At 38.7% G+C, this 27,905-nt stretch overlaps 1 protein-coding gene across 2 annotated transcripts; it reads left to right on the top strand.

Moving 5' to 3' along the window:
• Positions 1-221: 221 nt before the first annotated feature.
• Positions 222-27,905, top strand: xkrx (XK related X-linked). Of its 2 annotated transcripts, none has more exons than XM_028815905.2 (4): positions 222-621; positions 913-1,284; positions 23,549-23,808; positions 26,792-27,905. In XM_028815905.2, the coding sequence occupies exons 2-4, from the start codon at positions 953-955 to the stop codon at positions 27,556-27,558; spliced, it is 1,359 nt and encodes a 452-aa protein (XP_028671738.1). In that variant the 5' UTR covers positions 222-621; positions 913-952; the 3' UTR covers positions 27,559-27,905. The 2 variants fall into 2 exon arrangements, with proteins under 2 accessions (XP_028671738.1, XP_028671736.1); XM_028815903.2 differs by having other exon boundaries at positions 225-617.

Genomic DNA, 27,905 nt, shown 5'->3' with positions numbered 1-27,905 from the left:
TATTTATATGACGCTTTTCCATTTTTATTTGGAATCCTTAGACACTGACATGGATGTTTGATAACATCGTTTCAGAATGCTCTTTCTCAGAACTGAATATTTAGAAATTGTGACAGACCTAATGTTCCGTCACCGAATTACTCAAATAATGAAGACTAGGAATAGTAACTAACTCTAGGACCCTGAGGACTACCCCGTACGTCACCGCCCATGGCTCACCTGCCTCGGCATTTCAGTTCGACAGTAGATGTGAACTGCAGCTGTATGGGCATGAGGATTCGCAGACTCGTGTTAAATTTAGAAACATCGCGCTGCTCAGTGTGTCTGCCCTAATTCGGAAGAATTCTGGATACACTAAATGGCAGCTATTGTTTTGAGGTGCACGAAGGTATAATAATCTATTATCATTCATGGAAGTACACTGCGAAGATCAAAAATCTTGGCTCTATGTAAAAGGCTAAGAAGATAAACTTTTTTGATCCACGATTTATGTTGTGATGACCCAAGAAGTCTCAGACGCCTGCTGCTCATACTATACCTTGCTCAAAAAGGATGAAATTTCGTCATGTTTTGTGCGTCCTACGTAAAGATGTGCCGACGACTTAATCGCCACCAGTGTAGGTACTAATACGTACTTTGTTTTCTTTTTTAACCATTGCACTTTTAATATATGACAGCATACAAATTACTTTGTGTTCAGTTGTTACAACAGAAAAAAAACGTTTTTTTTATTGTCACCTATCGCTGAAACGTGATCAAGCTGTCGATGTTATTCTGTTTGAAGTAAATAGAAGTCGATTTACTCTTTTAAAGTGGCGTGATATGTCAGCTGGAGTGCTATGTTCATGAGAAACTTCTGAACGTCTTTATCAAAGTTACTTTTTAACCAATATGTGTTTATTTAATTCACAGTTTCTGAAGATTCAGCAGAAGACCGAAGGGGGAGGAGAAGATGTGTGAAAGACACGAAGAAGAAATCGAGGATCAGCAGCCCGATCAACAGATACAGAATGGACACGTATTCCACTCCGGTACAAGCTTGCGGCCACCCTTCAGCATACTGATCGGCACCGCCCTTTATGTCGCAGAGTTTGTCAGCGCCGCTGTGCTTTGCGGTTACTATCACCGCTACCATGATCATTACTGGATGGGACTGACCATTACCTTCATGATAGTTCCGTCCGTAGTTAGCCAGTTGGCTCTGACGTTTATACACCGAGACTTGGGAAAGGATCGTCCGCTTATCCTACTAATACACTTGCTTCAAATGGGACCGGTCATAAGGTAAGCTGTTTATTGTCAAATAAATTTTCTCAAGATTAAAAAAAACCTAAAGCAGTGCGCTATATGGGTATTACTTTTTGCGTGTCATTGTTGAGCCTTATTTACTCACCAGGTTTGTATGACTCCAACGAATCGTCTCCAAACATCAGTGATGAGCACTAGATTTCCTTTTAAATTAAGATAATCATCTGGAAATATGAGCAGTACGTTGTACACCATTTACATTTGGTTTACAATTATTATAGGTCTCTTTGCTGCACACTCACTTCATACCTGGACATCTCTTCACTCAGTTCTACCCTTCAGTTAGGCATCTGAACATAAATTAGCTTGGGGGACTCTTGTGTGTAGGAAGGAGTGAAAGATACTGGTATTGTTTAAATGTATATCAAACTGGCCAAAATACCTGGCATTTTATTTCCAATACATCTTTTAAATGTTGACCCTATTGTCATTGCAAAATGAAATACCAGAGTCCCATCCATCTTCTACATTACCTGTCTGATAATTATCAATTTCCTTGCTCTCATGAGTTCAGAATGTGTTCTTTTTGTGTATAATTGGAATCCTTAATTGACATAACTCCAAGCTGAGTTGGTACCATGTGTGCATTGAACCCTTTTTGTATTTTTAGCTTAGTGTGGTTTCTCAAGTAGAAGTTTAATCCCACATTAATAAACTGCATGGCTTGTTAAATAATTGAATCCATGGACTGTGGAAATCATCTACATTAGGGAGGTTTTTGGAATTGGGATTCACAAACATAATAGTAGGTCTATATATTATTACACGAGAATCCGTTCCATTCATAATTATTGGCTTGTGTATACAGTGCAGTGAAATTACTGTCTGCACATTTGACCAACACTGAGCAGGTCCTTGTCTGACGGCCCAAATCTCACTCTGTTATGTATTCTATCTATTATTTCAACCATTCATCCATCTTCTAAACCTGCTTATAATGTAACATCACAAAATAATAGGTAACTGTGAAATTAATGCTAAACTCTGCTTCATGTTAGATTTCGCAACCTCAAAGCACATTAAAAAGTGTGTTTTAAAGTTTTAAAAGTTTTTGGGGGGATTGAAAGAAAGGAACATTGCTCTTTAAGGGCTTGGCAAAATCGTGCACTCCTTCTAGACCCATGTATTTCTCAGGATAGGGGGTCCAAATTAAAACAAACAGGAAGAAGCTCTCTTTTGTAAATTCAGCACTGTTAAACATAACCCCTAATAAGACAAAAAGACACACTCTTAGACATAAAATGTAATCCAGCAAGGCAATACAATTGTCCAAATGAATTCAGACAAAGACACTGTATGTGTGTTCTTGGATGAGATCCAGCTTTGGCAGATACAAAACTAACATTCTGCACATTGATAATGGTGTCCTCCATTATCCTCCTCTTCATGTTGGCACAGGTTTTTGGGTTTCCCTGTTTATCACAGTCCCTCTCCACAATACACAATACAACCTACAGTATATTTTAAGTTGGACCAATGCATACAAAAGAATATGAAAATTGTTTCAACCATTTTTACATGATTGGTTAACCAGAAAGCAGTCAAACAAACAGCTTACAATTTTACTTATACAGATAATCATTAGCCAGTAATATTTCAGCACACCATTCAGGCATAAACGGAGCAAAAGAAGCAGGAAAGGGTATAGAGAGTTTTCGTCGAAGCAGTTAAAATTTGTCACAAGGTTGACCAATGGGCAAGTCAAAAGTTCTGAAAATGAAGGAAAACAAAGTTGAAAAATATAACACAATTAAGCAGGGCTCAATCAATAGCCCAAAAGAAAAGGCACCAAGAACTTGCTGTGTTTATGGAGCATGTTTATGTTCACTTAAATATACCACATAAGACTGAAATAGGCATAGTTTAGCCAAGGTAATATCAACTGACACGTCAGGTCTGGTTGGGGATTATGCACTGGTACAGTGCATTGCCGCCCCCACCACACAACGAAACAGATCTGGATCCCGGTTGGCCATATGTTTGCCTCAGCCAGGAATTATGTGGGTGTCCCCTTGGCCTGGTCCAGCCTATCGGGTCCTCAGCAATGAGGATCCTGCAAGCCAGATCACTCTCGGGGAACTGAGCCATATGGCCGTACTGTCATAACTGATGCTCCCCCACAATACAGGTAATGTGCCTCATTTGGGTCTCTGTGAGCAACTGCTTGTTCAACACAAAGACAAACTAGCAGTTTTCAAGGATTCTCCGAAGAGACACAGTACCAAAGGAGACCAGTCTTCATCTCAGGTCGCTGGGTAGCATCCATATCTTGTAACCATATAGCAAAACAAGAACAAGACTTGGACCTTGTCCTTTTTGCATAGATATGGGTAGTGCCACATACCCCTTTCCAGTGACCTCATGACCCACCATGCTCTCCTGTCACTGATGAGCTCGTCATTAATTAAGTCTGATGACTAAGGCCATCGCTGGAAATGAAGTATGACAGATTTAAATGTGACTATCTGGTAATAGAACAAAGTGGGTTTAAGCTTCTGTTTATTAAAAAATTGTAATCTGTTACTATTCCCATTTTTTCCCTTTTATTGTTGGTTGATTAAGTCATATTCTGCATAATTATATCTAATATTTATAAAGTTATAATGCCTTATCCACTGTAAAAGTTTGGACTGGAACTTTGCTGTCTTATAAAAATGGTATTATCCTAATATTGTAAACATTTATCAACTTATATTAGGATATTAGCTAGGATAGGCTGTAGTTGTTCTGCTACCTTGCCCTGGATAAGAGGGTTAAGGAAAGTGATGGATGGATGAGCGGGTGAATTGGATTATTATACTGAACCTTAGGCAAGAGTTAGATCAGAACATTTTAATAAATCAGTATTTTACACTTAAAGCTGAAGAATCAAAATGGAATGTAAAGTTAAAGTAATTTTAAAAGTGGTCAGTGCACTAAGTAGTGTTGTTGTTTTTCATGTCTCAAGTGCGAGGTTCAAAAACTGTACCAACTGCTGTCAACTGGAGGCAGCACTTTCTACCAGTTAGTCTCCAGTAATTTGGCATTTCTTCACATCCCCAAGATATCCATTTTAATTTAAGTGGTGGCATCTCTGTTTTGGTATGTGTATATGCAAGTGTTCTTTACAGCGGACTGGCACATTGTCTAGGGTTGGTTCCTAAATAAGGCCTTGTACTGCTGGGATAGGCTCTCATGCATTCACTTTAGGAAACAACTCATAATATTTGAAACAAAGAAAAGGGTTAACACTAATTTTTTTTTAATTTTGAAACTGTCAAGACATATTAAATTTAGTGAATCACGTGACTCCTCTGCCACTTACATTTCTGTGTAGAGAATCTTGTTTGAGTGAATCCTTGTAAGCATTTCAAAATGGCCTTGTCTATTTTTCTCTTTGATTTATCACATTATGTGTAATTTGATTAAGATGCCATCAGATGAAAATTCATGATTTGGACACTTTATTACTTACAAATATAGTATTGTCATGTATACATGTGTGGTTTGGCTCAATGAGAAAAATAATTTACAATAAAAATCTGGTTTTTTTTTTATATAATACATCTTTGGTTTGTTTGACTTCAAAATGCAGTATGTGTATTCAGTACAAAATTATCTCTATCAAATTTATTCTTGAATTGTGAATTTATAACATTATAAGACAGAAGCATGCTTGTAAAACTGTAATTTAAAATAGCTAGGAGATTTTCCCACATAGCATTTGGTCATATCAACTGTAAACTACTGTAGTATTTTACATGCAAAGTAGTGGAGTTTTAATATGCAAACTTTGTGTTTGAACTGTATATGCAGTTAGAGAAATACAACCCATGTCAGTACAATTATACAAATAAGGATATTTAGCAAACTATGTAAATGAAGTATCTTGGAAAAAAAATAGTTACAGCATCTTGGCAGCTTCCACGTTTTTCATATCAGATATATATCAGACATAGCAGTGCGCTTGTGTTTATCTTATGAGTATTGCCAAATATTTCTTGTATAAAAATTTTGTGTTTGATGCAAGTCTAATATTGTCTGAAGGACTGTATCAGTGCTCCAGGCAGTTTATAAAATATTCTTGAGTTTATTCAACTTTATCCCCTCTACAGCCTGTTTTATGAAACCTTTAAATCTCTTTGTTTTTTTTTTTTTTTGCTTTAAGTTTGTGAAAAGATGTAATTTTACAAACTTCTTTATTACTTTTACTTTTAACCCTTCTCTGAAAGTGAGAAAACTTGCAAAACACCATATCCACTTTATTTGAAATGTCAGTATGAACCTGTAGCAATTTGTATGCAATAAATTGTTTCATCCGAAAACAACCTGTTGCAAGTGAGGTGTAGTACTAATCCTTTTATGGCAACTATCTTATAGTTAAGATGTTACTGACATAGACAAAGATGGTGTATTTAGTTACAAATAGTAGTAGACACTGTGGCAAATTCTCCCTAAATATGTATATAATAAGATTGAGCTCTTAAGGTCATTAATCATAAATGTATTCAGCAATCATTTCCATCATCTACTTTCTACACTAATCACCTATCTGTAACATAGTTAATATACCTTTTTAGTTAATAAGTAGGAGGTGTTACCACTATCTATATGTCAAACTAATATTAAAAAAATAACCTTTGGTATTTCATGGATGTGTTTAGGTTGATGTTAACACCATGCCAAGGATGTAATAAATTTGTAGTAAATGTAGTAATCAATGAGCTAGAAGAAGGTGCCCTAGAAAAAAAATAATTTAGGTTGTTTTTACTGGTTGTGCCATTGTCATACTATTGAAAATCCATCAATTTTTAAACCCTCTTATCCTGATCCAGAGACACAGGGAATATCAGAAAAGGAAATCGTAATAGTCTACAGTATGTGTAATTCTAGGACTGCAAAATGATAATCAAAATATTTTGTATGTGTATAATATGAATACAGTATATATATATATATAAAATATAGTCTATAGTCTGTTGCTTTGTATTTTCATTAGGAGTAAAAAACAGTTTAAAGGTTGATGTACCCTAAACAGCATTCTTTTAGATTATTCCACAGTAATGCCTCTATTTAAGTCAATTTTGTTATTCCTTTGCCATATTTCTGGCTACCTGTTAAATGCCTTCCTTGAGCAGAATGTGATACTGGAGCAACCGAAAAATTAAACTGTGACATGTACAGATGCAAAATGTATATTTTCTGGGTATGTTAACGAAAGGAAAAAAATAGCAACACAGAGATAAGATCAATGTTTTAATCTAAGTGTTAATTAATATTTTGACTCTTTTTTCCAAACTTTCAGTCACTTATTGTCTGTTGCATTCAGAAATTGTCAAATGATTTTTGTTCCACCATATACAGTAAATGATACAGATTAATACTGGTTCTATTTTATCTACTACTAAATCCATTATGGTTGTATAGGGTAGGTTTACTGTCCCTGTATTGTTCATTTTGATGTGAGACTACTTTCTTTCTACATGGTATTATTCTTATTTTCTTTCAACAGTATAGTCATTGAGCCGATTGCGAATTGTTTTCACAGAAAAAAAAGATTAGTTTTTCATATATACCTTCTTCAAATGTTTGTGGTGCGATCTGACTCTGGTGTTTGTACATGCTTCTTCATTCTGAGATATTTAAATTAAGTACAACTCCCTCTTCTGTCTCTACTTCTTTTTTTAAACAATTCATCCATTGCCCCACAAAAACCCACGTAGCAAAGTTCTCCTCTGACTGGGTAGGCTATTCCAAAAGCTTCTTTCTTACTTGGCCTCGGTCCATTCCGTACAATTAGTAGTGTTGGAAAATCTGTTGAACTGCTCTTAATATAGCTTTCTGATAAATTTATCTGGGACACTGAGTATTAGAATTTACGCTCTCCTACACCTGTATATTTAGGTCTTTCTGGCTAAACAGTTGCTCAGAATGTCTATCAGGATGATTCCTGAGTGTGCTTGGCATTATGTTTTTTTTAACATTGTCTAATTGGTTTGCTGGTAATATTTGACATGTGACTTTCCTAACAGTGTACAGTTAGGTCCATAAATATTTGGACAGAGACGACTTTTTTCTAATTTTGGTTCTGTACATTACCACAATTAATTTTAAATGAAACAACTCAGATGCAGTTGAAGTGCAGACTTTCAGCTTTAATTCAGTGGGGTGAACAAAATGATTGCATAAAAATGTGAGGCAACTAAAGCATTTTTTTAACACAATCCCTTCATTTCAGGGACTCAAAAGTAATTGGACAAATTAAATAACTGGAAATAAAATGTTCATTTCTAATACTTGGTTGAAAACCCTTTGCTGGCAATGACAGCCTGAAGTCTTGAACTCATGGACATCACCAGATGCTGGGTTTCCTCCTTTTTAATGCTCTGCCAGGCCTTTACTGCAGCTGATTTCAGTTGTTGTTTGTTTGTGGGCCTTTCTGTCTGAAGTTTAGTCTTCAACAAGTGAAATGCATGCTCAGTTGGGTTAAGATCAGATGACTGACTTGGCCATTCAAGAATTTTCCACTTCTTTGCTTTAATAAACTCCTGGGTTGCTTTGGCTGTATGTTTTGGGTCATTGTCCATCTGTATCATGAAACGCCGCCCAATCAATTTGACTGCATTTAGCTGGATTTGAGCAGACAGTATGTCTCTGAACACCTCAGAATTCATTCAGCTGCTTCTGTCCTGTGTCACATCATCAATAAACATCTATCTATCTATCTAGTGTCCCAGTGTCACTGACAGCCATGCACGCCCAAGCCATCTATCTATCTATCTATCACACTGTTTTACAGATGATGTGGTATGCTTTGGATAATGAGCTGTTCCACGCCTTCTCCATACTTTTTTCTTGCCATCATTCTGGTAAAGGTTGATCTTGGTTTCATCTGTCCAAAGAATATTTTTCCAGAACTGTGCTGGCTTTTTTAGATGTTCTTTAGCAAAGTCCAGTCTAGCCTTTCTATTTTTGAGGCTTATGAGTGGCTTGCACCTTGCAGTGCACCCTCTGTATTTACTTTCATGCAGTCTTCTCTTTATGGTAGACTTGGATATCGATACGCCTACACCCTGAAGAGTGTTGTTCACTTGGTTAGCTGTTGTGAAGGGGTTTATCTTCACCATGGAAATGATTCTGCGATCATCTACCACTGTTGTCTTCCGTGGACATCCAGGTCTTTTTGCGTTGCTGAGTTCACCAGTGCTTGCTTTCTTTCTCAGGATGTACAAAACTGTAGATTTTGCCACTTGTAATATTGTAGCAATTTCTCTGATAGGTTTTTTCTGTTTTCGCAGCTTAAGGATGGCTTCTTTCACCTGCATGGAGAGCTCCTTTGACCGCATGTTGTCAGTTCACAGCAAAATCTTCCACATGCAAGCACCACACCTCAGATCAACTCCAGGCCTTTCATCTGCTTAATTGATAATGACATAACAACAGACTTGCCCACACCTGCCCATGAAATAGCCTTTGAGTCAATTGTCCAATTACTTTCATTTTTTTTACCCCACTGAATTAAAGCTGAAAGTCTGCACTTCAAGTGCATCTGAGTTGTTTCATTTAAAATTCATTGTGGTAATGTACAGAACCAAAATTAGAAAAAAGTTGTCTCTGTCCAAATATTTATGGACCTAACTGTATATTTGCAGTATTTTACCTCTTAACAAGGAAAGTGTCTATCTACCTCCTAGTTAAATTAAAGAAAAATCATTAAGTCTCGGTTGGTCTTTATGTTGTGAAGTCATTTTCTATATTTCAGTTATGTTAGTTTCTGTTTTTTATTGTAGCATAACATGATTTGGCAGGTTTTACTAAAATGCCCTGTTAATTATACCTTTTAAAAGTTACACCTGATTTCTTTTTGTCTAACTTTAAGTTAGTTCATACCCCCTAACAAAGTTAATTATTTGACATTTGAAATCTTGTAATTATTTTAAAAACAAAAATGTAAGGGTATATTTATAAAGTGACAGAACCTTCCATGTCTCTGCATATAATAGTATTAAGAAATGTGAAATTTATTTCATAACACAGTACACACCCACTGCAGTGTTTTGCTTTTTAAAGCCTACCTTTCCTGAACAGACTGGGTATATTTATGCTCTGCATTATCATTTATTATAAGCTTTTAACTCAAATTCCTTTGCTCTCTTTAAATGTTAACTGCATTTAGGGTTTTGAATTTGTGGTCTTAAATTTTCTTGTTAAATTACAAACAAAAGTAGGTTTTAAAAGTTATAAAAGTCATACTATTTAGTCATCCGGTTCACTAGGCAGGAACAATCCATTGGAAGATGACAGTCACTCACAGGATAAATTCATAAACGTACACACATATACATACATACATACATACATATAGAGTGGTCCAGATCTAACTATGCAACTTTTAATGCAATGCAATAATTGCGTAATTAGATCTGGACCACCCTGTACATTAAGGCCAATTTAGCAACACTAGTTCACCTAACCTACATGTCTTTGGACTGTGTTGGGAAGTCTACGAAGACACAGAGAAAATAAGTAGACTTCACACAGGGAGTGCCTAGGTCTTGAACCCTAGTTTCCTTTTTTCAAGGCAGCATCACTACCATTATGCCACCATACTGCCCTTCTTTGAATCATTCATTTGCCAACTTTTTGCTCTAATTATTATTTGATTATGCTAATATAAATTTTTATTATAGTTAAACAGTACTTATTCTGAAATGCAGAGCAAATGTCTTATAATGCATGGATGTTAGCATGATAAATAAAAATGGTATAAGAACTTCATTACATGACATCTAAAATTATAAGTGGCAGTTTTTAATTCTCTGAATGATTCTGTACACATGCTACACTATAGAAACATTGAAAAATAACTGACTCACAGATCCAAGCACTTGCAGGAATTAGAAGTATAGCAGACTGGATTCTGACTAGCAGTAAGAATGAATGTTAAGAATAACTGTCAATGGCATAATATACGATAAAATGAATAATTCATGCATTAACTAAAAAAATACAATAGACAAGCATTGTTGAAAAAAGGGACAAGTATTTGGATAGATAAATGAAAAGTATCTTGCAATACCAGAAAAATATATACAATAAAAGATAAATGCAGTGGAAGGAGGAAAGCTACAATAAATCAAATGCAAGAGGCCTCTTCTTGCAAGAAAAATAAAGACAGGCATAGTGATTAGTTCTAGCAGTCACCACCTTGTGAAGTAAAACATAACTGTAAACAAGGATAAAAAATATTCTTTCAGAAGAATCAAAGACAGAAATTTCTTACTGACATCCATCCATTGAATTATCCACCTATTGATTTAAATGGTCTTATGTGCAGGGAAGGAAAATAGCCTTGTTCAGAATTTGTTTAGTCACTATAAAAATATTCAGAGAGGTGAGATTGTGTTGGTTTGGACATGTGCAGAGGAGAGATGCTGGGTATATTGGGAGAAGGATGCTAAGGATAGAGCTGCCAGGGAAGAGGAAAAGAGAAAGGTCTAAGCGAAGGTTTATGGATGTGGTGAGAGAGGACATGTAGGTGATGGGTGTAACAGAACAAGATGCAGAGGAAAGATATGGAAGAAGATGATCCGCTGTGGCAACCCCTAACGGGAGCAGCCGAAAGAAGAAGAAGAAGAAGCCATGCATTTATTTATTGATCGGTTTATTTATTTTGCAAAGACACAGTGCAATATTACATAAAATGAGCTGAACAAGCATTAGTCTCACATTTTGAACCAGGTGTACTACTGTAGCAAAACACATTTTTGAGTGAAATGTAAACTTTACTAATTATGACTGAAGTGGGTTTGTAATAAGAATAAAAACAGTCTGCACTATTATTCCAGAAAGTCTGTTTTCTTCTCTGTCTCCTCTCAGTAGTCTACTGAGTCTTCTGATCGATATAGCAATGAAGAATTGAAAGTGAATAGTAAAAACAAGCGTGTAAAGACATTTATAATAGTTGTGCCCCCAGTGAAATGCCAAAACAGTAGAAACAAGTGTATTATAACAAAATGCTTTTTGTTGATTAAACAGTGCTCATTCTTTCAGCCTCAACTTTAATATTGATTTAAGATGTGCACCATGCTGCATTCTGCATTATATCCATGTTTCCCAACCTTTTTTCTTTGGTGGCACACTTTTTTTTGTTTGTTTGTTTTGTTTTTTAATAGCACAATTCAAAAAGGCGAATCCTTCCGCTTTAAAAACACAATCCTATTAAATTGTTCTGTCATTGTTAACCTTACTTTTATTCTATGTTAATTAGTGTTCCCTAATTTTAATGATTTATTTGGTCTTTTTTCTCTTTCTTTGTCATGTAAAGCAGTTTGAGCTACATTGTTTGTATGAAAATGTGCTATATAAATAAATGTTGTTGTTGTAGTGGTGTCTTTGAATTTTGAGTTACATTTCTTTGACTGTAGTCAAGATGTGATTCTGTCATGCCAACCCTGCATATCAAATAATGAATAGGGATTCATTTATAAAGCATCACCAGGCAATAGGAAGTTCAGAATGCTAAGATATGAACAAACAATAGCTAGGGCAAAACATGCTGAGCTGAGCTGAAATGTGATTTGCATACACTGACGTACACTGCCCGCTAGTCACATCCAGGAATAGTCTATTAAAAAAAGTACTCTCAGCTTTTGATACTAATAACCCCAGACACTACAGTGATTACTCCATAAAAAAACCTGTGAGATTAATAAGATGATCTGACTTTCTACAAAACGTCTTCAAAGACCCTTGGTGCACATTGTTTTATTTTAGTTTCTATTGGTGTACTTGTGACAGGGACCCTAGTTCTTGTGACAGAACTAGGGTCTCCAAGACTTATGCCAAGCCTAAGGCAGGATTTTTCTGCTAGTGCCCGGTGGTGGGCCCACCCACATAACCTGACTACGCTAGGTTTGAGATGCCTTTGTAGAACAGGGTGGATGTTGCCAGGCACTTGACAGACACAAGTATGATTGTTAAATAAACTGTTTTAAAAATATAATGGGGACCATCTTAACAAGCAGATAAATTAAGATGAAAATTGATCGGTTTACATTTGTTTTAAAGTTCAAGAAATCCATGATGCTTGCCTTTCAAAATTTCTTTAAAGTAAATCACACAATTTAAGTATTTATAACTTTAAAAGGAAAACTTACAATGGAGAAGTCCTAACAAAACAAGGCAACTGGGCAAAACCAGATGTTGACCTACACAGTATTACTGAACATCTATTTGGCTGTCACAGCATGTTGTGAACATAAAATGCCCATGATACACATCAGCATTTTTAAAGATAATTGAGAATCTTGTTAATAATTGGTAATTAAAAAGTAGCATTCATTAAAAAACAACAAGAAGTAGGGGGTGGGGGGGGGGGGGGGTTAGGTGTTGAAATCAAACACATAAGCTTGTAACAACCAATTGTCTCCCTTCATATGTTTACTTCTTCATAAACTTGTGCAAGATAATTTTATTTGCTGGGAGATGATCTCCCAATATAATTAACTTGGAGTTTTCAATAGAGTCTATCTATCTAATAATAATTCTGTGATGAAAATCAACCTATCCTTTTTCAAGCCTCTTTATTTAACATCAGGTGGAAGGTGCGAAGCACCCCTTCCCTGGACTGGGAAATTGTGGGAGCAAGATGATAACCAACTCTGGATGTCTTACCAACTCATTGTGAACACACTTGACATAGACAGATGGACATGCAGCAGTTAAAAGTTCTGATTTAATCTAACCTGCACCAATTTGCGATGTGGGAAGAAAATGTAACATGTCTCTCCTTGCCTACTGCTTCCTGTATGTGAAGGCAGTGGTAGTTTGTTTGACTGCATGATACCAATTGTCAAAAGATGCATCCATTTGTTGGACTTCATATTTTTTATTCAGTAGAGCCAGAGCCAGAGCCTAAGCCAGCAGAACTGGATACACACTAGGAGCAAGTTTTGGATTTGAATGCAAGTATCATCAGCCAACACTTAACCCACACTTTCTCATATTTGTCACCTTTCAATTTGCTAGTTAATCTGTCTTAAACATTTGTAGATGTGAGAGAAAAATGAAGTATAGAAAAACTGAAGTACCAGGAGTTTATCTGTGTGGTGGTATAGGGAGAAAACGTGAACTCCAAAGTGTGACCACTCCAGAATTGCACACAACTGCAACTATAAGATACCATAACTAATGGCTATGTCAGCCTTCTGCCCCAAATAGCAAATATTGCTACATTTTTAGACATTATCTTCCAAATTATACTTCGGCCTTATTATATAGCATGTTCACTATACTCTGCTTTACAATTAAAGAGTTTACATTATATGAAATTTTATGGTTGCTACTGCTGTTTAGGGAGTTGAAGTGATGCAGTGATTAGCACTTCCTCCAAACAATGGGTTTTAATTTTTCACTATCTACATAGAGTTTGGCATATTTTCTGTTTCTTCATGTGCTTTTGTTCTCCTGTTATCCACTTACTGTACATCTCAAAAACATGCAGTTTAAGAGTCAGTCTTGGTTGTTTCAAAGTGCCAAATTTAAGAGAGAGACTGAATACAGATACCAAGTACAGTTCAGATCATTTGCTGAGAGAAGTATGTGTTTACATGGACCTAATATAATTTCAATTTATGTGTGTTACATTATTATATTATTTACTAAAAAGTTGAGTTGCATTTTCACATTGCTTAGTGCACATGCAGTGCAGTAAATAAAATAATTATTGGTGCTCTTGTTGAAGATGAACAAAACCATTGCTGAAATGAACAGCACTAATACCGAGTTTTACATTATGCTATACTTTTATTCTACTACACTTATGTAAAAACAGCTTTTTTCATTGTCGAAAAAAACAAATCATTGTCAGAATTAATTATGTCTGATGTTTGGTTAATCCCCGACGTGGACCATAGCACAAGGCCTTTTTCTGTAAGGATTAACAATTTTGGGAGAAATCCTGTGCTATTCCTTCAAGTTTCAACATGGACTTTCCAGATCTTGAACCTTAGGTCCATACTTGGGGACATTCTTTTTGAATTTGACAATATGTTGTCATGCAAAAGGTTCACCTGTGACCACGTTGCAGTTTTTTTAGCAGAAGCAGCTAGATGTTTTGGCTACAGTATTTTGATACTGAGAGATTTCATGGTGCCTTTGATTTTTAACAAATGCTTCAAGTACACTAGAAGCAAAAGCGCTTACCAGACCCATTAGTCCCCTGTTTACTGCTAAATGTACTGATGGCATGAGTTGCAAAGTATATTGAAGTATATCAGATTGGAAGTATATCATCAAACCATAGTACTGGGTTGCATTAGAAGTCCCAATACCAACTGGCAATCTTATTCTCTGTAAGGTGTTAGTTTTTTCTAGCAAACCTTGCAACTAGCCAGTTGACATGGATGTACTGTCTCAACATGAAACCCGTTACTACAATAATTATGTTAACATTACCCATTTAAAAATATTTATTTTGTAACCCTTCTATTAAAAGTCATTAATTACATTTTTGAGCATAAAATATAGGTCATTATTGGTTCTCTTAATTTATATTGCTTCTTTTGTACATGTTTGTATAAGGACCAGTAATTCTTGAGCCCAGAATGTCTTTGTTGCAGTGTCTTGTGTCTTTGCTTTAGCTCATGCAAATGATTATTTTTAGAATCAGTTGTTGAGACAGTCACTGGTTAAAATTATTTTGTCTTGTTTATCTTCTGCTCTTGGCTTTCATTTCTCATTTAATTGCTGCTTAGTGAGTTGGGGGATGTAAAATGAGGGAAATGATAATATTGCAAAAATCCTATATTATTATGAGATTGTTCTTAATTTAAAAAAGGCAGTGGAAAAGCCATTATGTATTCTCTGCTTAATGTGAGCTGCTTGAAGCAGAAATCTATTAGCATCTCCATGGCCTTTTAATGAAATTGTGTACAGTCTTTGTTTTAGAAACTCAGTGCTAATTCTTACAGAGCCTGTCTAAAACTGAGATCCTTGGAAGCTTTTCTAGTTGCTAAATGATTCCCATTTGTGTATGCGCAAAATAAATTCCTTTACATGTGTTACTTTTTCTATTTAAGCCGGTTGTGTAAAAATGTAAATTTATACTTTCTTTAAGTATTGACACCCTCAACAATAATATCTGAGTGAGAACAGAAACCCCTTTAACTTCCATTATGGCCCTTTGAACAAGTGCCTCCTAACTTCACCCCATATTTGAAGGTAATTTTCATCCATGCTTAGCAGTTTTGCTGAAACTATCTGAGGCTGCTTGGGCATCACTTGTAGGGTACTTGTTCAAAGCTGTGCCACACATTCTCTGGGTATATGACATCAGGACTCTGACTCTAAAGACATTCTTTTTTTTTTTTTTTTTTTACTATTCTGTCTCTCTAGTGTTTGCTCTATATTTTGAATAGTTGTTCCACTGAGAAGTGTATTTTGCCCGAATACAATACAATACATTTATTGTTGTATAGCCCAATATCATACAAGAAGTGGGCCTCTTGACAGCCCCCCAGCCTTGACTCTCTAAAAAGACAAGTCAAAACTCCCCAAAAAAAAAAACCTTGTAGGGAAAAATGGAAGAAACCTTGGGAAAGGCAGTTCAAAGAGAGACCCCTTTCCAGGTAGGTTGGGCGTGCAGTGGGTGTCAAAAGAAGGGGGTCAATACAATACAATACACAAAACAGAACAAATCCTCAATACAGTATAAAAATAAAAATTTTAGAAGTACGGAGCAGAATTTAACAGTAGATGATATCACATAAGAAGATTTGGATATATTTAGAGTCCTAAAGACCTCATCCATCAAGCTGCCTCCCCCATTTGGCCATTCCACAACTGAAACAGTGCTGGAGAGCTAATCCAATGAAAGGACGATTCCTGCGCTCCTCCATCAGGGATGACTTTACCTTAGGCAAGCAAAACAACTTGGCAGGTGGGCCGTGGCACAAAGTGCCACATTTGAGTACCGAGAAGAGAAACAGAATAGGTGAGGGTTAGTATCCAATTATAACTATCATGTTACTTATGTTTTAGTGCTAATGACTAACAACAGAGATGCAGTCTGTACAGTTAATCAGCAGCTCTAGTCAGTATATACTAAACTGAAGTAGTGAGTCTTCAGCTGATTTAAAAGCTGAAACCGAAGGGGCATCTCTTATAGTAGCAGGCAGACCATTCCACAGTTTAGGGGCCCAGTAATCCTTGGAATCATAAGCAGACCGGCATCTTGAGATCTTAATGTGCGCTCTGGCTTGTAAGTCATGATAAGTTCCGACAAGTAAGCCGGACCTTGGCCATTTGATGCTTTATATGTTAAAAGGAGGATTTTGAAATCTGCCCAAAACTTAACCGGTAGCCAGTGTAAGGATTTAAGAACTGGAGTTATGTGTTCGTATTTTCTTGTTCTTGTAATAATTCTTGCAGCCACATTTTGGATTAATGTAACCTTACATTGTGGTGTCTGGTATATCCATAGCAGTAGAGTGTTGTACCGTGTTAGCCATAGATTGATACTGGAGAAAGTAGGGTGTAATGACACATTTTATTGGCTAACTAAATAGATTACAAATGCAAGCTTGTACACCTTGCCTGATGAAGGGGCCTTTGCTGCATCGAAAGCTTGCATTTATAATCTATTTAGTTAGACAATAAAAGGTGTCATTTCACCCTGCTTTCTCCAGCTACATTATAATCAACTACAAATCCATATTGTCAGACTACTGTACACTGATTTTTTTCCTCACTTTTGCAGGCATCTTCTTAAGTTATATTAAAGAAGCAATGAAATAATAATTTGAATGCAAAAATACTGGGTAGTATAAAAAAAATTACAACCAAGCTGTCAGTGCACATAAAGTGAAGTATTAAAATAGCCCACGTGCAATTGTCCAGTCCATTCATACCTGAACCTGCTCAATCGTGTTCATACTCAAAGGGGCAGGATTTTTATCAGCATTGTGTGAGAGTGCAGTGATTTATACACTCGTCCACAACTCATACAGAGCCAATTTGGATTCTTGTAGAAAAACCCATGTGGAGAATGTGTAGACTCTGCATTCACGCCGCAGCGAGTCAAGGATTTCAACTGTGTAATCTGAAGGTATGAGACAGTGGTGCAGTGTTAAACCAATTTTAATGCCAAGAATAAAATTGATACATTTTAAAGATATGTTTTGAATTCATAAACTGATAGATAATGGTTTCTGTAAAAAAATTACTGTGATAATGTGGGTTCTTTAAAGTCCCTGAGCTAATTGATTATCAGCAAGGCAGACAACTTTTAAAAGAACAAAAAGATTACATCTTGCCTGAAGAAGGGGCCTGTGTTGCCTCGAAAGCTTGCATATTGTAATCTTTCTAGTTAGCCAATAAAAGGTGTCATTTTGCTTGGCTTTTCTCTACAAAAGAACAAAAGAAATTATTAGAAAAAATGTAAAAGTATTTTTGAAAAGAAGCTATAGGCATAGTTTATAATTTGGTGGATAATTATTTTATAAGGAGTAATAAATGTTATGTATTTTAATTACTGTATATTCCCAAATGTTCATCCAGCATTTAGTACAGTACTTACAGTATGGAAAGATGTTTTCTTAAAATAAACACAAGAGGGCACTGTTATATTCCTACTGTAATTTCAGGTTATTTATAATGTTTATTTGTCAAAGGCAAGAGTTTTTTAAATGTGTAATTGTATAAAATTTATTATTTATATAGTTAGTGAACTGTCATAATGTAGTGGATTTGTATTAAGTGCTTAAGAACAGTTATAGATAGAAATATCCTCAAATCGGTTAAACTTGTAAATGTTCTTTATACATTTTTTCTCAGTTTTTATTAATTTTCTGTAATACATAGGCTCAGTTTATGAATATTAACATTTATTATTTATATTTTTTGGTACTAACAATAGTTTCCACTATAAAAATTCTCATATGCTAAGGATGACACAGATTTAATCTTAAATGAAAAGCACTGACTTCTCCTTACTCTGTACGTTTTACCTTTCAAAAGAAGCCTTCATAATACATATCAATTTAAACAATTTTTTCCTATTTCATTTAATAATGGCATACCATCTGGGTTTGGCCCTAGACTATGAAATCATCCTTTAAAAATGGATGGATAATTGATTTTAATATTTTTTCTACCTTTTTACATACTCTGTGTTTCATGCCTTGTGCTAACACAATTCTTGGTTTATTTCTTTTGCCACATATACAGCATATATTGACGGCTTCATTTAGGTACAGTAGCTTATTTATATATAATATATATATTTTCACCTTAATAAAATGACAAGTGTCTATGTGTCTGTCTGGTTGCTATGTTTCTGCTATCCAATAGCTGGTACATCAGAAATATTAGTACTACTTTTACAAATCCTGTACCAAATGGTATGTAACAGACATAGCAACCAGACAGTTCACTGCAATGCAAACATTACATTGATTTACATGCAGACATAGTTGGGGATTAGTTGTTATTTGACCAAACATGGGCAAAGACATGTTATGTAACCAGCTTTGACTGTGCTACAATCATTGGTGCTAAATGCAATTCTAGTGTCTGTAACATCTTTCATTCCTTGCATTTTCACATGCTATGGACTTGTAGAGATTTCAGAGGATGGTGAGATAGACAATAAACATTCAGTGTCATTTCAGTAGGCAAAACAGTAGGCAATAAGAGAGGAAAGGAAATTGGCCAGCCAGCATATACTCATATGAGCCCTTTTAGAACAGTAGTGTTCAGAAGGGCATCTTTAAATTTATAACACATTGCACCTTGAAGCAAATAGGCCACCAGAGCAAACAATCACATTGGGGATCACATCAGATTCTGCTTCTGCCAGTTAAGAACTGAAAGATGTGGCTATGGTGGCCACATGATGCCCAAATCTAGACAAGTGAAGGTTAGGAAATTGTCGGTGCATATGAAGAATATTGATCTCTGTGATATGCAGATAGAAAGATCAGCATTTGGCATAACCCATAAGAATTGATGAATTACTTTTGTCAGTGTTGCAAACTGGTGGTGGCAGTGTGATGGTATGAGGAATGTTCTCTTGGCACATATTATGCCTTTTGAGCATCATGTAAATACCAAAGTGTGCCTAAACATTGTTGCTGACCATGTGTCTCCCTTTGTGGTTGTAGTCTATCCCTTTGATACTTCCATCCATCCATCCTCTTCCGCTTATCCGAGGTCGGGTCGCGGGGGCAGCAGCTTGAGCAGAGATGCCCAGACTTCCCACTCCCCGGCCACTTCTTCTAGCTCTTCCGGGAGAATCCCAAGGCGTTCCCAGGCCAGCCGAGAGACATAGTCCCTCCAGCGTGTCCTGGGTCTTCCCTGGGGCCTCCTCCCGGTTAGACATGCCCGGAACACCTCACCAGGGAGGCGTTCAGGAGGCATCCTGATCAGATGCCCAAGCCACCTCATCTGACTCCTCTCGATGCGGAGGAGCAGCGGCTCTACTCTGAGCCCCTCCCGGATGACTGAGCTTCTCGCCCTATCTTTAAGGGAGAGCCCAGACACCCTGCGGAGGAAATTCATTTCAGCCGCTTGTATTCGCGATCTCGTTCTTTCGGTCACTACCCATAGCTCATGACCATAGGTGAGGGTAGGAACATAGATCGACTGGTAAATTGAGAGCTTCGCCTTGCGGCTCAGCTCCTTTTTCACCACGACAGACCGATGCAGAGCCCGCATTTCTGTGGATGCCGCACCGATCCGCCTGTCGATCTCACGCTCCATTCTTCCCTCACTCGTGAACAAGACCCCGAGATACTTGAACTCCTCCACTTGGGGCAGGATCTCGCTACCAACCCTGAGAGGGCACTCCACCCTTTTCCGGCTGAGGACCATGGTCTCGGATTTGGAGGTGTTGATTCCCATCCCAGCCGCTTCACACTCGGCTGCGAACCGATCCAGAGAGAGCTGAAGATCACGGTCTGATGAAGCAAACAGGACAACATCATCTGCAAAAAGCAGTGACCCAATCCTGAGTCCACCAAACTGGACCCCCTCAACACCCTGGCTGTGCCTAGAAATTCTGTCTATAAAAGTTATGAACAGAATCGGTGACAAAGGGCAGCCCTGGCTGAGTCCAACTCTCACTGGAAACGGGTTTGACTTACTGCCGGCAATGCGGACCAAGCTCTGGCACCGATCGTACAGGGACCGAACAGCCCTTATCAGGGGGTCTGGTACCCCATACTCTCGGAGTACCCCCCATAGGATTCCCTGAGGGACATGGTCGAATGCCTTTTCCAAGTCCACAAAACACATGTAGACTGGTTGGGCAAACTCCCATGCACCCTCCAGGACCCTGCTAAGGGTGTAGAGCTGGTCCACTGTTCCGCGACCAGGACGAAAACCACACTGTTCCTCCTGAATCTGAGGCTCGACTATCCGACGGACCCTTCTCTCCAGGACCCCCGAATAGACTTTTCCAGGGAGGCTGAGGAGTGTGATCCCTCTATAATTGGAACACACCCTCCAGTCCCCTTTCTTAAAGAGGGGGACCACCACCCCGGTCTGCCAATCCAGAGGCACTGTCCCTGATGTCCATACGATGTTGCAGAGGCGTGTCAACCAAGACAGTTCTACAACATCCAGAGCCTTGAGGAACTCCGGGCGTATCTCATCCACCCCCGGGGCCCTGCCACCAAGGAGTTTTTTGACCGCCTCGGTGACCTCAATCCCAGAGATGGGGGAGCCCACCTCTGAGTCCCCAGGCTCTGCTTCCACAATGGAAGCCATGTTAGTGGGATTGAGGAGGTCTTCGAAGTACTCCCCCCACCGACCTACAATGTCCCGAGTCGAGGTCAGCAGCACACCATCCCCACCATATACAGTGTTGACACTGCACTGCTTCCACCTCCTGAGACGCCGGACGGTGGACCAGAATCTCCTTGAAGCCGTCCAAAAGTCGTTCTCCATGGCCTCCCCAAACTCCTCCCACGCCCGAGTTTTTGCCTCAGCAACCACCAAAGCCGCATTCCGCTTGTCCTGCCGGTACCTATCAGCTGTCTCCAAAGTCCCACAGGACAAAAGGGTCCTGTAGGACTCCTTCTTCAGCTTGACAGCATCCCTCACCGCCGGTGTCCACCAACGGGTTCAGGGATTGCCGCCACGACAGGCACCGACCACCTTACGGCCACAGCTCCAGTCAGCTGCCTCAACAATAGAGGCACGGAACATGGCCCATTCGGACTCAATGTCCCCCACCTCCCTCGGGATGAGGTCGAAGTTCTGCCGGAGGTGGGAAATGAAGCTACTTCTGACAAGGGACTCCGCCAGACGTTCCCAGCAGACCCTCACAACACGTTTGGGCCTACCAGGCCTGACCGGCATCCTCCCCCACCATCGAAGCCAACTCACCACCAGGTGGTGATCAGTTGACAGCTCCGCCCCTCTCTTCACCCGAGTGTCCAAGACATGTGGCCGCAAGTCCGACGACACGACCACAAAGTCGATCATCGAACTTAGGCCTAGGGTGTCCTGGTGCCAAGTGCACATATGAACACCCCTATGCTTGAACATGGTGTTCGTTATTGACAATCCGTGACGAGCACAGAAGTCCAATAACAAAACACCGCTCGGGTTCAGATCGGGGGGGGCCATTCCTCCCAATCACGCCCTTCCAGGTCTCACTGTCATTGCCCACGTGAGCATTGAAGTCTCCCAGCAGAACGAGTGAGTCCCCAGAAGGTATGCCCTCTAGCACCCCCTCCAGGGACTCCAAAAAGGGTGGGTACTCCGAACTGCTGTTCGGTGCATACGCACAAACTACAGTTAGGACCCGTCCCCCCACCCGAAGGCGGAGGGAGGCTACCCTCTCGTCTACCGGGGTAAACCCCAATGAACAGGCTCCAAGTCAGGGAGCAATAAGTATACCCACACCCGCTCGGCGCCTCTCACCGGGGGCAACTCCAGAGTGGTAGAGAGTCCAGCCCCTCTCAAGGAGATTGGTTCCAGAGTCCAAGCTGTGCGTCGAGGTGAGTCTGACTATATCTAGCCGGAACCTCTCGACCTCGCACACTAGCTCAGGCTCCTTCCCCTTCAGAGAGGTGACATTCCACGTCCCAAGAGCCAGCTTCTGTAGGCGAGGATCGGACCGACAAGGTCCCCGCCTTCAGCCACCACCCAACTTGCACTGCACCCGACCTCCTTGGCCCCTCCCATAGGTTGTGAGCCCATGGGAAGGGGGACCCACGTTGCCTCTTCGGGCTGTGCCCGGCCGAGCCCCATGGGTGCAGGCCCGGCCACCAGGCGCTCGCCATCGAGCCCCACCTCCAGGCCTGGCTCCAGAGGGGGGCCCCGGTGACCCGCGTCCGCGTAAGAGAAAACACCGTCCAAAGTTTTCATTCATCATAGGAGGTTTGAACCGCTCTTTGTCTCATCCCTCACCTAGGACCAGTTTGCCTTGGGTGACCCTACCAGGGGCATAAATCCCCGGACAACAGAGCTCCTAGGATCATTGGGACACGCAAACCCCTCCACCACGATAAGGTGGCGGTTAAAGGAGGGGCCCTTTGATACTTCCAGAAGGATAATGCACCATGCCAAATAACACACGTTATCTCAAGCGTGATGAACATGATAGTGATTTCAGTTTATTTTTACAGCGGCCTGAACAGTTCCAGGTTCTCCGTTTAATAGAATACTATTAGGATGAGGCAGAATTGGATGTTTGCAGCATGAATGTATGACTGTAAAATCTGTAGAAACTATATGATGCTGTCAGGTCAGCATGTACAGAATCCCTAAGGAATGTATTTAGCACTTTATTGAATCAATGCCTCAAAGGAGTTAAGACTGTTTTGGAGGCAAAAGAGAGAGGACCCTACCCAATACATCCAATAATGTGGCCACTAAATGTATTGTGTATGTGTATGCATTGTTTCTTACTGGAGAACTTGTTTAGCGCCTTAGGTTATCCTCTATCCAAATCTGTATGCCTGAGCAGCCACATCACTTAGTCAGTATTTACATAGTGATTACATTGTGAGCGGAAGCACAAAGACTCTTTTATGTTGAGTAATACACAGCTTTCAGGTGTCCATATTACTTTTATTTATACATCAGTGTAAATATAAAATACATTTCACTTTTAATACTAAGAACTAGCTTTTCATTTTAGTGAAATGGATTGGCTACATGCAAACTGGAGATAACACCAGATTTTTATGATTCATTTTTCACTACTGACCCCTAATTGTTTGGAGTTACTTTTTTTTATTTATTTCAGGTGCATAGAGGCTCTGGTGGTGTACTTTCGTGCTGGCAAGAAGGAGGAGCCATACGTATCAATCTCAAGAAAGATTAAGTTAAAACATGGAGTGGAGAGAGAGGTAGAGACTGAGATTGGGCATTCTGCTCGAATCCTTGCTATGCATCGTAATGCCTTCAAGCGTGTGGCTGTTATTCAGGCCTTCCTAGGTTCCACCCCTCAGCTGTCACTTCAGCTGTATGCAACAGTGCTACAGAAGTACCTGCCTCCTGCAAGAGGTGCGCTTTATTGTCTCCCTTTTTCAAATTAATGTACACTTTTTTCCTGTGAGTTAAAGTATTCTGTTACATTCAGTGTAATGACATTACAGATACATTCGGGCTGTAGTGTATTTAAATAGCACTGGAGTGTTGTGTTATGTCTTAAAAGTACCATCCTATTTTAGTATATATTAGTTCTCTCCACAGAGAGAGAGCACCTTTGTTTAATTACATTGAAGGAATACTCCACCCAAAAATGATATTTGTGTATATGTTATTTACCACATGTAGTATGTAGTGATGGTCGAAAAAAAAAATGTAATCTCGTATTTTCATGTAGAATGAGAGAAAAAAGTTTATGATATAACAGAACACAGTTGTGACCACTTTCTGACAACATCATACAATGTGAAAAACTTCCATGGAAAAAAAAAAATTCTTGCTTTACTCATGTTGCATAATCCACATTTATCTTGTACAATTGTAAGCTCAAAATGTGCAAAATGCATGCATTTTTCCTAACATATACTTCCAGAAAAATCAGTGTACAACATAAACAGGAAAGGCATTGTCATAATACTGTGCTTATGAACTGAAGATCTGCCTCTTGCTCCTCATTCACTGGTCAAGAGTACTGTCTTCAATACTCAATTGTTCACTGTTGTCAGAAAGTGGTCATTATATTAAAATTAGTATATCAATTTTTTTTCTTGTTCTGCTTAAAAACATGGCATTAAAAATTTTTCTTGGTTATCACAACATGTTTACATAGGTTAAGTAACATATAAATAATTTGATGTAATTTTTGGGTGAAATTTTTATTTAATACATTAAAGTAAAGGAATTTGGACATGTGGGAAAATATTAAAAATATTTTTTTCCAAAATTAAATATATATTGTGCAACAAAATAATTGTTTGTGTTACTGTCTGTTTTGAATTCTGTCAGTCTGTGTGTTGAGTTCTCATAAATCTATGAGTCTGCGCTGGTGTTTCTCCAGGTAATCAAGTTTTCCTTCCTCATACCAGAAATATGTGTTTTGTTGATTGTTGACTGTAAATTGGAGCCATAAGTATGTGCGTGTACATCAGTGGGCTGTATGATGGAGCGGTGTCCCAACGCAGGATTGGTATTTTGCACCTAATGCTATCAGGATAGACTCATGAGCACCATGACCCTAAATTAAATGGGCTCACTAAATAGGTGGACTTTTGCAATGTATATAGTTTCCTCAGAGTCTGAACTCATAACGAGAAGTTTACTTTTTAAAAATGAGTTGTATGCCAATGACACCCTTGAACATTAATCCTTGTAGAATTAGGCCTTTGAAAATGCTTTTAAAATTAATTGAAGCATTGATCCATTCATCCATTTTTTCTTAAATTCCACACAGTACAAACCTGCTTATTGGGAAAACCGCTTATCTGGGTCACAAGGTAGGAATTTAGCCCTGAAGAGAACCACTCACATTTAGTTCGGGTTTATACATCACGCAACAAGACGTGTGCTTCTGTGGACGGTACTGCTACGCAAGCGTTGTACTGTTTATACTTGTGTGCATACTCTACGTAAATCTGAAAGGTTCCACCAGGTGGCAGTGCATGGTGAGAAAACAGCGTGAGACTTCGCTGTGTTGTAATTTCCCAGGACACCTTGCCATAATATGTCTGAAAAGGATGGATGCTTAATTATCACATCCATCATTCCAAGGACGCACCCATTCCAGCAAGCATCGGGTTCAAGGCAGAAACAATCCCTGGACCGGGGCATCAGCTCATCACAAGGTGAATACAAGCACACACACCTACATTATCGTCATTTTAGCATTACCAAATCCCCAAACCTGCATGTCCTTGGAAGGAAACCAAGGCAGGGAACACCAGAGACGCGACTCCCATTGAAGCAGCAGCGCTACCACTCTGCCACCATGCCATCCCCCATCTGTAATTATTCACAGTGTCCATTATTTAAATGAAGTTAACGATTTATCTGTAAAATGTAACATACATACTTTAACACATTTCACCATCAAAGTGATATCAAGTATAAATCCAAGGATTCTACATGGCAGAGAGCTGAAATATCATAAATTGAATGTGTTCTATGTGGCAATTGCTGCCTGTCACCGCTGTCAGTACAGGAGGAAGCCCCAGAAGCACGTAGCACTGGGTCAGTTTTAAGATGACGTTTACAACAGTCTACTTTAATGACATACTACACAGTTAAAGTGGAAATTTTGAGATTAAAGCCAAAATTTCCACATTAATCACAAAATAGATCTTTTCTCTGCACACCTAATTTTTTTTTCTCTGTGGGTCAAATACGCTTCCATATTTCCGACATTTAAAATGTATCACGTCATTACATTGGGGAATATTCAACACTTGAAAAGAAAACCACCATGAATACATTTGTATGTCAGCATTTTGCTTCCCCACATCGAACCATTCTTCAATAATTGAAGCATGCACATTGATCCTGTAGGATCTGCAAAGTAGCTTGCTGTCATATGTGGATAGTAAACAGACACTGACATCACATTCCAATTTGAATACACTTTTTTTTTTAACACACACATTGTGTTAATTTCTGAGGACGTGCTCAAAGGACATGTCAAATGAACATTGGGAATGTGTGGCAGCCATGATGTGTACAAGTTCTGAGCGTGAAGTACAAACCACAGCAACATAGGGAGACTATGCACACTGAACATGCATGACTCAGAATGAAACCAGCATGCTGTCCAAGCTTGTTCAGGACTGCCTATTGATTTCCAAAACTCTCGTATCATACTCTGCTGATGGTTGTTGTAGACCAGGGATCCTCAACCACGGTCCAGCAGGGCCACAGTGGCTGCAGATTTTTCTTGCACCTAGTTTCCTAATTCCCAAGTTCAGTATTATTTAGATTCATTTCAGGTTGAAGGCAAGTGTAACTATTTTTTTTGTCATGAAGAACCATAAACAGATTCAAACAAATGTTTTTTTTTCTTCTTTTTCAGTTGCCCTGATGTCACTGTCTCTGATTTCTGTTACATATGGAGCCTTGGTCTGCACCGTTTTGGCCATCCAGATTAAATATGATGACTACAAACTTGTTCTGCAGCCACTGGGCTATTTGTGTATAGTAATGTGGCGGGCTACAGAAATTGCCACACGTGTCACTGTGATAGTGCTTTTCAGCACTGCCCTGAAATACTGGATAGTCCCAATTGGTTTAATTAATTTACTGTTTCTCTTCTTCCTTCCATGGGTGGAGTTCTGGAGGAAGAAGGCCCCATTCCCTGAAAATGTTGAAAAGAACTTTAGTAAAGCAGGCACCGCCTTTGTGCTTTCTTTAGTGACTTTCCTTTATGCTGGCATAAATGTTTTCTGTTGGTCAGCAGTGCAGCTAAATCTGGCAGACAAGGACTTGATAGAAAAATCTCAGAGCTGGGGTCGACTAGCTATATACTATTCTGTACGGTTTGTGGAGAATGCTGTCCTCATCACTCTCTGGTATTTTTATAAAACAGACATCTATGAGTATTTTTGCTCACCTTTATTGGTTGCACAACTTATGGTAGCCTACGTTTTAGGTGTCATTTTCATGCTCGCCTTTTATCAGTATTTCCATCCCTGTCGGCGGCTCTTCACGCACAATGTTGAAGACTGTTTGCACTGTGTTTGTCTAAAAAGAACATCTGCTCCTCAGTTACCACAAGACCAGAAACCGGAGGGAATACTGGAGCACATCAATGAACTTCGGGAGACAGACTTGATGGAATGATGCTCAGTTACACTATATGGGTATCTGTTAGAAGATGATTTTGTTTTTTGTTTTTTTTTTCCAAACGTGCATATTAAGGCCATTATTAAATTAAATACCATCATGTAGATTAGAATGTTGAAGCTACAAAAAACATCTGAAGAAAAAAAAAAGTGATTCAAATCGTGCCAGGTTTTTTTCTTTTTTCACATGGGGCAAAAGAAAAATTACATTTAATTATGTAGGCAAATATGTTTAGGATTTGTTATTTTTTTACTGCATGGCTTCAATATCAAAGTGTGGAGAAAAAGTATATTGTTATACATTTATATTTTGTTTCATAAACAACAATATTGCTATAACAGGTA

The sequence above is a fragment of the Erpetoichthys calabaricus genome, chromosome 12 (assembly GCF_900747795.2).
Source record: "Erpetoichthys calabaricus chromosome 12, fErpCal1.3, whole genome shotgun sequence".
Classification (NCBI taxonomy): Eukaryota; Metazoa; Chordata; class Cladistia; order Polypteriformes; family Polypteridae; genus Erpetoichthys; species Erpetoichthys calabaricus.
This window is presented reverse-complemented; position numbering and strand designations above follow the sequence as displayed.

What these genes read in the sequence shown, in the direction of transcription:
- xkrx (XM_028815905.2), top strand. Translation starts at nt 953, where the DNA reads ATGTGTGAAAGACACGAAGAAGAAATCGAGGATCAGCAGCCCGATCAA. An exon ending in CAAATGGGACCGGTCATAAG is followed by an intron (nt 1,285 to 23,548) that starts GTAAGCTGTTTA and finishes TATTTATTTCAG; the next exon opens with GTGCATAGAGGCTCTGGTGG. An exon ending in GTACCTGCCTCCTGCAAGAG is followed by an intron (nt 23,809 to 26,791) that starts GTGCGCTTTATT and finishes CTTCTTTTTCAG; the next exon opens with TTGCCCTGATGTCACTGTCT.